This window comes from Hypanus sabinus, unplaced genomic scaffold, assembly GCF_030144855.1.
Source record: "Hypanus sabinus isolate sHypSab1 unplaced genomic scaffold, sHypSab1.hap1 scaffold_1437, whole genome shotgun sequence".
Taxonomy (NCBI): domain Eukaryota; kingdom Metazoa; phylum Chordata; class Chondrichthyes; order Myliobatiformes; family Dasyatidae; genus Hypanus; species Hypanus sabinus.
Genome location: NW_026779510.1, coordinates 73,801 through 85,913, shown reverse-complemented (window position 1 = coordinate 85,913; position 12,113 = coordinate 73,801). Strand labels below are relative to the sequence as shown.

The following is a 12,113-nucleotide window of genomic DNA, read 5'->3' as shown; positions in this document are numbered from 1 at the left end:
TTTCTCTACTGAACCGTTATGGCCTCCGACCGGGCGAACTCTCTCGAAGGTTCGCGAGCTCTTAAGCCCCACGTCATCTCCAAGAAGCGCCTGCGCGCGGTGGGCCCCGTGTCGGAGTTAACTCAAACGCAGTGACAGCGGTGCTCTTTTCCATGAAACGGTCTCCAGTTATTTAAAGTTCGGCATCTTACCGCAGATTCCAACGCTGCTCTCGGACTGCCGGCGTGATGATGCAGGGTCCGACAAACTGTTTCAGGCAGTAGGTTATGTCTGGTCTATCAGTAAATTCTTGTTCTTGCTTTTAACCATATAAATATTATTTTCTTTTGCCTCTAGGTCCCAATGCTTTCTAGAAACTCAAGTTTGACTTGACACTCACCTTACTCCCCACCGCTCCACCATCTCACCACAATACCACAAGTCATAGGAACTGAAATACTCATTCCGTCCATTGAGTCTTCTCCACCATTCGATCACGACTGTTGGATTATCCCTCTGAACCCCATTCTGCTGCCTTTGCCCCGTCACCTTTGACACTCGTAGTAATCAACAACCCACCATTTATTTACTTAAAGCCCATTACTCCGCTGGGTTTAGGACAGCAATGAAGAGGTTCACCAGGATGTTGTCTGGATTAGAGACATGAGCTGCTGTGTAAGGAGAGCTCGGACAAACTTGGGCTGCTTCTCTGACGTGGAGGAGGCTCAGGGTGACCTGATACGGCTTGATAAGATTAAAAGAGATATAGATAGAGTAGATAGCTGCCATTTTAAATATTCGGGTCAAAATACCCGATACCAGACAGCATGCATTTAAGTAGATGAGGGGCCTGTGGAATTTTTTGCCAGTGACGGCACAGATGCCAAGTCATTATTTAAAGCAGAGGTTGATCGGTGCTTGATTAGTAAAGGCATCAAAGGTCATGGGGAGAGGGCAGGGAATGGGGTTGAGAAGGGAAATAAAAGACATTCGGACAGACTCATTTAGGGGCTCTTGTCTGGCACGGAGCAGTGGGGCTGAACACCGGTTCGTTTTCCACTCTCGGACCTTCACTGAGACCATTTCCCATCAGTACATGTTTTACCAACAGTACATTTCAATGTTCAAGTTCAACGTAAATTCGTTATCAAAACGTGTTAAGCAGAAGTTATCGAACAATTCCTTTTCTTGTTGGCAAGGTAACTCAATGCTCACCCCCAGCCTGGGGGAGGGAATGGGACCAATTCCAGAGGGGGAGGGTTGGGTGAGTGTGAGACTTTGTGAAGGAGTCCTAACTCCATCCTCCTCATTCCCCTTCCCCTTCTCACTCCCCTCCCTCCCACTCCACTGATGTGTTTGTGAGAGACAGAGAGACCTGTGTGCCCAGTCACATTCCGTTAGTGATGTGCTGTCCCTACCTACACACTCACACTCCTCTGTACACAGCAATCCTCACAAGCTCAAATGATCCAAAAATCTTATCCCCTCCCTCCTGAACCAACTCTTTAGCAACGTGTTAAACTGTATAATCTTCTGATCCCTGCCACATCACACTGAAATCCTGAAATCACTGGCCTGGAGGAGCTGCCCTTTCAATTAGCAACTCACTCCCTCAACTCCCTTTACAGAACCTCGTTACTCTACCAGACCATATCATTGTTACCCACATGGACCACGACCTTCACTGTCCACCCTCCTGAGGAATGCTGAGCACTCAACCTGAGATGACCCAGATGCCAGCATGCAGGAGGGAACACACCATCCTGGAATTTCATTCTCACCTACAGTACATCCTGTCAGTTCACTGAGCTAACAAGCCACGTATCAACACAGCTCGCCTCTTCTCCTCCCTTCCCTTCTCAGTCTCAGAGCCATGCTCAGTGCCAGAGACCCTATTGCTGTGACTTTTCTTTGCCAGGTCATCCCACCATCCCCGACTGTACCTAAAGTGATACCTGTGTTGTTCAGAGGGATGGGCACAGGGGGAAACAGAGAGTCTAGTTTCTTCCTCACTGTCACCCAGTTCCCTGTGCCGTGCACCTTGGGTGCAAATACCTCTCAAATGTCCTACCTATCACCCCTTCAGCCTCCTGAATGATCTGGAGTTCATCCAGTTCCAGCTGCAACTCCGTAATGTGGATTGTTCGGAGCTGAAGCTGGATGCCCTTCTCACAGGTGTAGTTATCAGGGACACAGGAGGGTCCCCGGCCTTCCCACATCCCACAAAGCAGCTTTCCAGCACCCTGCCTGTCATCTCCACTGTTTCAACTAAGAAAATGTAAAGGGGCAAAAATAATTCTACCTCCATCATGATTTTGCCTTCTCTGACTGACTGCTCTCCCCACTGAATTAAAGAATTAAAGCCTCAAAGTCTCCGCTCCAACTCTGTCCACTCCATCAGTGACCGCTCCACTTGCTCCTGCTAATAAAGGTTTCCTTGATAATCCATCCTGACTGTGGAGTGGCCACTGTTGAAAGCTCAAAAATAACCTGCCCTGAACCACTGCCTTTAATACACCATTGGTGAACCTGAGTGAATTGCGTCCTCTCAAGCTTCTGATCTCTCCAATTCACGTTGGGTCAAAGCTCGGTACGGGGACACAAGGATGAATGACTGATTGAAACCCATCCCAGTCAGAGCAGGTGACCACCCTCACCACAGTGTGAACCCACCACTGTCTCTGCAGTGTGGATCAGTGTGTGAATGCCTTCCCACAGTCTGAGCAGGTGAATACCCTCACCACATTGTGAACCCACCACTGTCTCTGCAGTGTGGATCAGTGTGTGAATGCCTTCCCACAGTCTGAGCAGGTGACCACCCTCCCCACAGTGTGAACCCACCACTGTCTCTGCAGTGTGGATAACTGTGTGAATGCCTTCCCACACTCTGAGCAGTTGATGTTCAGTCAGTTGAGATGTCTGAGCGAATTCATTCCCACAATCAGAACAGGTGACTGGCATCGCCCAGTGTGAACTCGCTGATGGACTTTCAAGCCTGATGACCGAGTGAATCCCTTTCCACAATCTGAGCAGGTGAACGGTTTCTCCCCAGTGTGAATTCGGCTATGCCTCACCAGGTTGGATGATGCAGTGAACCCCTTCCCACATTCACAGCACGTGAACGGCTTCTCCCCAGTGTGAATTCGGCAGTGCTTCACAAGGTGGGATGAGTCAGTGAATCCCTTCCCACATTCAGAGCATGTGAATGGCTTCTCCCCAGTGTGAATTCGGCAGTGCTTCACAAGGGAGTATGAATCAGCGAATCCCTTCCCACATTCAGAGCAGCTGAACGGTTTCTCCCCAGTGTGAATACGGCAGTGCTTCACAAGAGAGTATGAATCAGCGAATCCCTTCCCACATTCAGTGCAGCTGAACGGTTTCTCCCCAGTGTGAATTCGGCAGTGCTTCACAAGGTGGGATGAGTCAGTGAATCCCTTCCCACATTCAGTGCAGCTGAACGGTTTCTCCCCAGTGTGAATTCGCTGATGTACTTTCAGATGAGATGACTGGGTGAACCCCTTGCCACATTGAAAGCAGCTGACCGGTTTCTCCCCAGTGTGAACTCGCTGATGTTCAGTCAGTTGAGATGACCGAGCAAATCCTTTCCCACATTCAGAGCAAGTGAACGGCCTCTCCCCAGTGTGAACTCGGTAGTGTCTCACAAGTTTAGATGAGTCACTGAATCCCTTCCCACATTCAGAGCAAGTGAATGGCCTCTCCCCGGTGTGAACTCGCTGGTGTCTCTGTAGTGTGGATGAACGAGTGAATCCCTTCCCACAGTCTAAGCAGGTGAACAACATCTTTTCAGTGTGAACTCACTGGTGTTCATTCAGTTGAGATGATTCAGTGAATCCTTTCGCACACAGAGCAGGTGATTGGCCTCTCCCCGTTATGAACTTGCTGGTGTCACTGTGGCATGGTTTAGTGTGTGAATACCTTCCCACCATGTAAACAGGTTACTGTCTTCTCACTGGGGAATTTTCAGATGTATATTTAGCACCGACGACAGAATGAATTGCTTCCTGCTGTCAGAACAGGTGGAGCATCTCACTGTGGTGTGAACTTGCTGATGTATCTTCAGGCTGGTTGACTGAGTAGTTCCCCTCCCTCACACAGAGCAGGTGAATGGCCTCTCCCCACTGTGAACTCACTGGCGTGTCTGTGGGTAGGCTGTGAGTGAATCCCCTCCCTCACACAGAGCAGGTGAATGGCCTCTCCCCACTGTGAACTCACTGGCGTGTCTGTGGGTAGGCTGTGAGTGAATCCCCTCCCACACACAGAGCAGGTGAATGGCCTCTCCCCACTGTGAACTCACTGGCGTGTCTGCGGGTGGGCTGTGAGTGAATCCCTTCCCACACTGAGAGAAGGAGAACGATATCTCACTGCGATCAATCATCTGGCAATTCAGACAGTCAGATGTTTGAATCCCTTCTACAATCAATGGGTTGAAGAACTGATCTCCAGTGAGCAAATGCTGGTGTGTTCTCAGCACCCCGGTTCCTGTGGATAACACTGAGTTACAACAGAAAACTTCATTTCAGACACAAAACACATTTCCAGCTGGGATGAGATAATTCTTCATCTCCAAGGATTGACAATAGATGTGTCCGTCTTGCAAAGAAAATATTTGGCCAATCCTTATATATCCGTAAATAGACAGCCCATGCACAAGTGTTCTGCCATTTCAAACCTGTAAAAATATTTGAAAGGACATCAATAGGTGAAGGACAGTTTTTCAGGTGAGATTTTGGTCTGTGGTGAGAACATAAGAAAAAGGAGCAGGAGAACATCATCTGGCCCGTCTCCACCAACCTGCCTTTTCCCCATCGCCCTTCATTCCCCTTCTTTGCAAACATCTATCCAACCTCGTCTCAAATGCATTTACTGAGGTAGCCTCCACTGCTTCATTGGGCGGAGAAATCTATAGATTCCCAACTCTTGGGGGAAATCTTCATCTCCATCCCAAATGCCCCGAAAGTTAAAGTGATGTCCTCTAGTTCTACTCTCAACTACCAGTGGAAACAACTTTTCTAACTCTACCTTAACTATCTGAATCATAATTTTGCATGTTTCTATAAGATCATCTCTCAATGTGAGCTCTGGCATCAGAATATCACCCAGTTCATCTCATGTTGAGATATACCACAGGTGACTGTTCAACCTGGTGGTTCATTTCGGTAGGTCCAATTTGAAGACAGAATACAATATTAATGATAGGACTCTTGGCAGTTTCGAGGAGCAGCTAGATCGTGGGATCTGTGTCAATAGTTCATGCAAAGCTGCTACGCAGCTGGACAATGTTTTTAAGAAGGCCTTCATCAGCCATGGGACTGAATTCAAAAGTGGTGAGGTACTACTACAGATATAAAAGGCCTTCGTTAGGCCCTACTTTTAGCACTGTGTTCAATTCTGATTACCTCACTACAGGAAAAAACACTCTGAATAGGGTGCAGAGGAGTTTGACAAGGATGTTGCTTGAATTGGAGAGCATGCCTTACAGGAGTAGGCTGAGTAAACTTTGGAGCGATGGAAGATGAGAGGGGACCTGAGAGAGTTGTATAAGATGATGAGAGGCATTGATCGTGTGGATAGCCAGAGGTTTCTCCCCAGGGCTGAACGAGCCAACATGAGGGGGCATAGTTTTAAGGTGCTTGGAAGTAGGTACAAGGGGGATACCAGAGGTAAGCTTTTTTTTCACTCTCTTTTCACACAGAGAGTGTCAGGTACATGGAATGCACTGCCAGCGACGGTGGAAAAGGTGGATACAATAAGGGTCTTTTCAGAGACTGTTCAGTCGGTACGTGGAGCTGGGAATAATAGAGGGATATTTGGTAGTGAAACTCTAGGCAGATTCTAGATGTTGGTTATATTGTCGGCATGAGGTTGTCATCCGAAGGGCCTGTAATGAATTGCAGACTTATGTTTCTGTGTTTCTATGTGAACTCCCCATCTTCTAACAAGGCATGGATCAAGTATCTTGACTGACCAACAAAATCTCTGATTGTATTCCTGTCTGTATGAGAAAGGGCTCTACTTCTGCCTTCAATCAACCTATGACTTGGCTCAGTCTGTCTCTGTCCTTTGGTATTATTTCAAGTTCATGTTCCACAACACGACAAAGTGAACTTGTTACTACATGTCTGATCCTGGAGATTTTCTAATTACTGGGATCCCCTCCCCCCAGCTGAGTGACAGTGATGAACCCATCGATGGCGATGCCAATGACTATGAAGGTGTGGGCAGTAGTTACTCTCATTGGAGTGTGGCACTTTTGTGATGTGAAAGCTACAAGTCACCTGTCATCGAGGACAAAGGTGTTTCATATCGTTATTTACCCAGAGAGAACTAAAGCTGACCGGTGGATTTTTTATGCTATACAATAGTAATTGACATTCTCACTGACTGGGAGGTAGACTCTTTATCTGAGAGTAACTGGACACTATATTTTTGTTCCGAGGTTCTGATCCTCGGATTTGCATGGCTGGAAGTCGCTGCGTTAGGGACAATCTCTATGGGGACAACGCTGGCCTGTCAACCATGGCTGCCTCCTTACCCAGAAGACACCACGGCGGAGAAACCTGTCCATCAGCCATCGAAGGACCCAGCGATGCGCATGCGCCGGAGAAATGGCGGCGCCGCCAGCTCTCAACCGCCGTAAACTCCCCGTGGCTCGGGTAAATCGTGGGGCTGAGAGAGACGGAAAGGACTGGGACTGTCCTGAGGTGCGGGACCAGTGTGGACGGAGCTTATAGTAATTTTTCTTCAATCGCGGTTCAGACGCCGGTGATTAAGTTCCCACCCGCGGCCCCGCTCCTACCTGCGTCCGATCCCCGAGAGCCTCGCGTCTGCTGAGCGCATGCGCAATGTTCACGACGGGCTGTGCCGCCCACGCATGCGCATTGGTTTAAACAGGATAAAAAATCTGCAGACGCGGAAATCCAAAGCAACACCTGGAGGAACTCAGGGGGGCAGAAAGCAACTATGGAGAGGAGAGAACAGTAGGCGTTTCAGACCCACACCCTTCTTCAGGACTGGAAAGGAAGGTAGGGAGTCAGTATGTGGGGGGAGATGAAGTGATAGGGTAAACCGGGAGACGGGAAGAGTAAAGAGCTGAGAAGTTAATGAGTGAGAGAGATAAAGGGCTGGAGAACAATAATATTTTATTGATCCTGAGTGGGAAATTCATTCCGTTACAGCAGCGACATTTAGAAACACACTTAACAGTGTGCAGAGTTTACTAATAAGAAAGTAGAAAATAATAATATACACAGTAATACTGTACCAATGTGCAATAATATTGCATAAAATAATAATGCAGGGATTATTGAACTAAGATGTGTGTTCACCTATCGCAGAAAGATGAACTCTTGCATTTGGTAAGAAACAATTTCTGTAACTATGCTTGAGAGGGCGGGGTTGAGTGAGTCTGTTAGAAAGAGGGATGGGGAATCTGCTGCCTGTCGGGTAGGTGATGGAGAGGATATGACAGATTGTCCATAATCGGTAAGTTTATCAAAGAATGGATCCATGTCTCCTGATGAGTTTATTTTGTCATTTTGCACCGATGCTGCTCCCCCAACAGAAAGCAGCAAAGAAGACTGCACTCGCTACAACAGACTGGTAAAAGATCTGCACCAACCTGCCTCACACATTAAAGCATCTCGGCTTCATAGAAGACAAAGTCTACTCATCCCCTTCTTCAAAACAACCTTTCTGTTGGTTTTTCAGTCATGTCTTTACCCGAGGTGAACACCCAACTAATTGTCCTCCAACACAGTGACCTCTTCTCCCAGAATGTGTACAGGACTCGTCACTGTCCTCTTCCCCCTAAAATCAATCACCATTTCCCTGGTTTCGGCCACATTCAGGAGCAGGTGATTCCTCCCTCATTATTCCACAATCCTGTCCACCAGTCCTCTGTTCTCCGACTCCTGCCCATCTCTGATGCACCCAACTACCGCAGAGTCATCAGAGAACTTCTGCAACTGGCCAGACTCAGAGTTGGACTGAAAGTCTGAGGAGTGCAGTGTGTACAGAAAAGGAGACAGGACAGTCCCTTGTGGGGCTCCAGTGACACTCACCTCCACCTCAGGCACAGAACACCCAGCGGTACAAACTGGGGTCTGTCTGCCAGGAAGGCAGTGATCCAGGAGAGAGTGGATTTGTGTACACCCATTCTTTGCAATTTCTTGCTCAGAAGACTGGATGGATTACACTGAAGGCACTAGAGCGATTTAAAATTATGATTCTCACAATGCCACCAGCATCATTCCGGTGGGAGTAAGCTCACAGCAACAGGTGGATGACAGAACACAGAACCAAAGAGAATCTGCAGCACAACACAGGCCCTCCGGCCCACAAAGCTGAGCCCAACATGTCCTTATCGTAGAACTGCCTAGGCTTGCCCATAGCTCCATGTACCGGTCCAGGAGTCTCTGAAAAGACCCTACCGTTTCCACCTCCACCACGGTCGCCGGTAGCCCATTCCACGCACTCACCACTCTCTGCGTAAAAAAACACAGGTCCCTGACATCTCCTCTGTATCTACTTCCAAGCACCTTCAGGATACCTCCATTCGTGCTCGCCAGTTCAGCCCTGGGGAAAAGCCTCTGACTATCCACATGATCAATGCCTCTCATTATCTTGTACACCTCCATCAGGTCACCTCTCATCCTCCGTCGCTCCAAGGAGAAAAGCCAGGTTCACTCAACCGATTCTCATAAGGCATGCTCCCCAATCCAGGCAACATCCTTGTAAATCTCCTCTGCACCCTTTCTATGGTTTTCACATCCTTCCTGTAGTGAGGCGACCAGAAATGAGCAGAGTAATCAGAGTGAGGTCTGACCAGGGTCATATATAGGTGCAACATTACCTCTCAGCTCTTAAACTCATGCACCGCGTGCCTTCTTTACCACAAATTCAACTTGTGTAGCAGCTTTGAGTGTCCCGTGGACCCGGATCCCAAGATCCCTCTGATCCTCCACACTGCCTAGAGTCTTACCATTGATTCTACGTTCTGCCATCATATTTGACCTACCAGATGAACTACCTCACACTTCTCTGGGTTGAACTGCATCTGCCTCTTCTCAGCCCAGTTTTGCATCCGATCAATGTCCCATTGTAAGCTGTGACATTCCTGGGCGATCTCTACTCTCTTTCTTGGAAAAGGGAACAGCATCTGCATCCCTCCAATCGTCTGAAACGTCTCCCGTCCTCATTGATGATGTAAAGATCATCGCCAGAGGCTCAGCAATCTCCTCCCTCACTTCCCACAGTGTCCTGGGGTACATCCCATTGGGTGCCGGTGACTTATCCAACAGATGCTTTCCAAAAGCTCCAGCACATGGGATTGTCCACTCCTGACACACAGTAATCCAGAATGACTCACAGAACACAGAAAAAAACGGCGAAACGTAGGTGCTGCAGCAACGAGCTGTCACAAGCGCAGCACCATCTTAGAGTGTGAGTAGCCTGGAGTGTCCCGTCTGACAGTGACTGGTCAGGGTAGGAGACAGCCGGAGAGACTATATCTGCTGACCCGTCTGACAGTGACTGGTCAGGGTAGGAGACAGCCGGAGAGACTACACCTGCTGACCCGTCTGACAGTGACTGGTCAGGGTAGGGGACAGCCGGAGAGACTACATCTGCTGACCCGTCTGACAGTGACTGCAGGTCAGGGTAGGAGACATCCGGAGAGACTACATCTGCTGACCCGTCTGACAGTGACTGGTCAGGGTAGGAGATAGCCGGAGAGACTACATCTGCTGTCCCGTCTGACAGTGACCGCAGGTCAGGGTAGGAGACAGCCGGAGAGACTACATCTGCTGACCCGTCTGACAGTGACTGGTCAGGGTAGGGGACAGCCGGAGAGACTACATCTGCTGACCCGTCTGACAGTGACTGGTCAGGGTAGGAGACATCCGGAGAGGCTACATCTGCTGACCCGTCTGACAGTGACTGGTCAGGGTAGGAGACAGCCGGAGAGACTACATCTGCTGACCCGTCTGACAGTGACTGGTCAGGGTAGGAGACAGCCGGAGAGACTACATCTGCTGACCCGTCTGACAGTGACTGGTCAGGGTAGGAGACAGCCGGGGAGACTGCATCTGCTGACACGTCTGACAGTGACTGGTCAGGGTAGGAGACAGCCGGAGAGACTACATCTGCTGACCCGTCTGACAGTGACTGGTCAGGGTAGGAGACAGCCGGAGAGACCACATCTGCTGCCCCGTCTGACAGTGACCGCAGGTCAGGGTAGGAGACAGCCGGAGAGACTACATCTACTGACCCATCTGACAGTGACCGCAGCTCAGGGTAGGAGATTTCGTGGTTTCTCCTGCCCCAGAAATGACCAAGAGACGCAGAAGATTCTTCAAGAAGAGTTAAACTTTAATTTGCAAATCAAAGCTGAGACAGTCATTGAGCTAGTCGCTGATTGCTCACCGATCCTTGTACATAACATTTTTATAGCAATCTCTTGGTTTAGTTGCATTAGCATATCCGATCGGTCTACAGTTGCGTATCACAAGTACGTCCACCACTATTGTTTCTACCCATTGATTTAATCATGTTCTAAGCTACATCTCTTAGCTCGCCTCTCATTAACACACCATTGTCTTCTACATTCTTAAGATTTCATTCTCCTACTAAATTGGGTACATGTACTCAGCTCCGATGTCACTATTGGAGTATAAAAGTATAAATTTTGCTGTGTAACCAAAACTATGAAGTCAGTTTTGAAACTTGCTATTTGCTATTCTCCTAGTAGAATGAAATCTTAAGTATGTAGAAGACAATGGTGTGTTAATGAGAAGTAGCTAAAGAGATGTAGATTCGAACATAATTAAGTCACATAATCCTAGGACGACTAATTGCTATGCATGTATCCTAAAAATGCAGAAGACAATGGTGTGTTAATGAGAGGTAGCTAAAGAGATGTAGATTAGAACATTGGTCCGTTCTGAGTTTGCTATTTGCTATACATGTACCCAATTTAGTAGGAGAATGAAATTTTAAGAATGTAGAAGACAATGGTGTGTTAACGAGAGGCAGCTAAGAGATGTAGATTAGAACACGATTGGGTCAATGGGACGTACGTTTAGTACGTGTGAAACTGGACCAGGGGATTGATATAAAAATGCTGTGTCCGGGGATCGGTGGGCAATCAGCGACTAGCTCAATGACTGTCTCAGTTTTGATTTGCAAATTAAAGTTTAACCCTTCTTGAAGAATCTTCTGCGTCTCCTGGTCACTTGTGAGGCACGAAAAACCACGACATCACAAGGATTGTTACAGAAACTCTTTCCCACCAAATGTAATCAGAATACAACCGTTCATTTACTGCAACAGGAGAACACACATCGTAGTTCAATAGTCTCTGCGTTATTATTTAATATATAATTATTGTGTATATTGTAAATCTTTATTTTTAGTAAAGTCTGCACAGTGCTAAGTATGTTTTTAAATGTTGCTGCTGTAACGAAAGAATTCCCCACTCTGGATTAATAGTATTTAATAATAATAATTCTCCACCCCTTTATCACTCTCACCAATCAACTTCTCAGCTCTTCACTCCTCCCCGTCTCCCTGTTTACCCTATCACCTCACCTTCCCCCAGATTCTTACTCCCTCCCTTCCTTTCCAGTCCTGAAGAAGGGTCTCGGTCTGAAACGCCGACTGTTCTCTCCTCTCCATAGTTGCTGCCGGCCCCTTTGAATTTCCTCCAGTATTTCCCCTCTTTTGCTTTGGATTTCCGCATCTGCAGATTTTCTCGTTTGCTCAAATGCGCATGCGCAGAGGTCTGAGGCGGTACGACCTATCGCGCATGCGCTCAGTCGGCGTGAGGCTCACAAGGACCGGCTGCAGGTAGGAGGGTCTCCGGGAGGGAATTAATCTCCGGTGTCTGAAACGCGATTGAAGGGCTATTACTGTGAGCTCTTGCCGCACTGGTCCTGCACCCCAGGACAGCCCCGGTCCGGTCCCTCTTCCTCAGCCCCACGATCCGTACCCGGGCCTCGGGGAGCTGACGAGCGCTGGAGCCGCCGCCATCTCTGCGGCGCATGCGCATCGCGAGAACGTTCGGTGGCTGACAGACCGGTTTCTCGTTCGTGCGGCCTTCTGGGTAAAGCGGCAGC

At 48.4% G+C, this 12,113-nt stretch overlaps 1 protein-coding gene across 1 annotated transcript; it reads right to left on the bottom strand.

Moving 5' to 3' along the window:
• Window positions 1-687: 687 nt before the first annotated feature.
• Window positions 688-7,122, bottom strand: LOC132386965 (gastrula zinc finger protein XlCGF8.2DB-like). The gene is made up of 2 exons (XM_059959324.1): window positions 6,797-7,122; window positions 688-4,669 (listed from the first exon to the last, which is right to left on the bottom strand). The coding sequence occupies exon 2, from the start codon at window positions 3,777-3,779 to the stop codon at window positions 2,886-2,888; it is 894 nt and encodes a 297-aa protein (XP_059815307.1). The 5' UTR covers window positions 3,780-4,669; window positions 6,797-7,122; the 3' UTR covers window positions 688-2,885.
• Window positions 7,123-12,113: the final 4,991 nt, after the last annotated feature.

Bases quoted from the DNA above. Each gene is read 5' to 3' on its own strand.
- LOC132386965 (XM_059959324.1), bottom strand. From the start codon at position 3,779: ATGTTGTTCACCTGCTTAGACTGTGGGAAGGGATTCACTCGTTCATCC.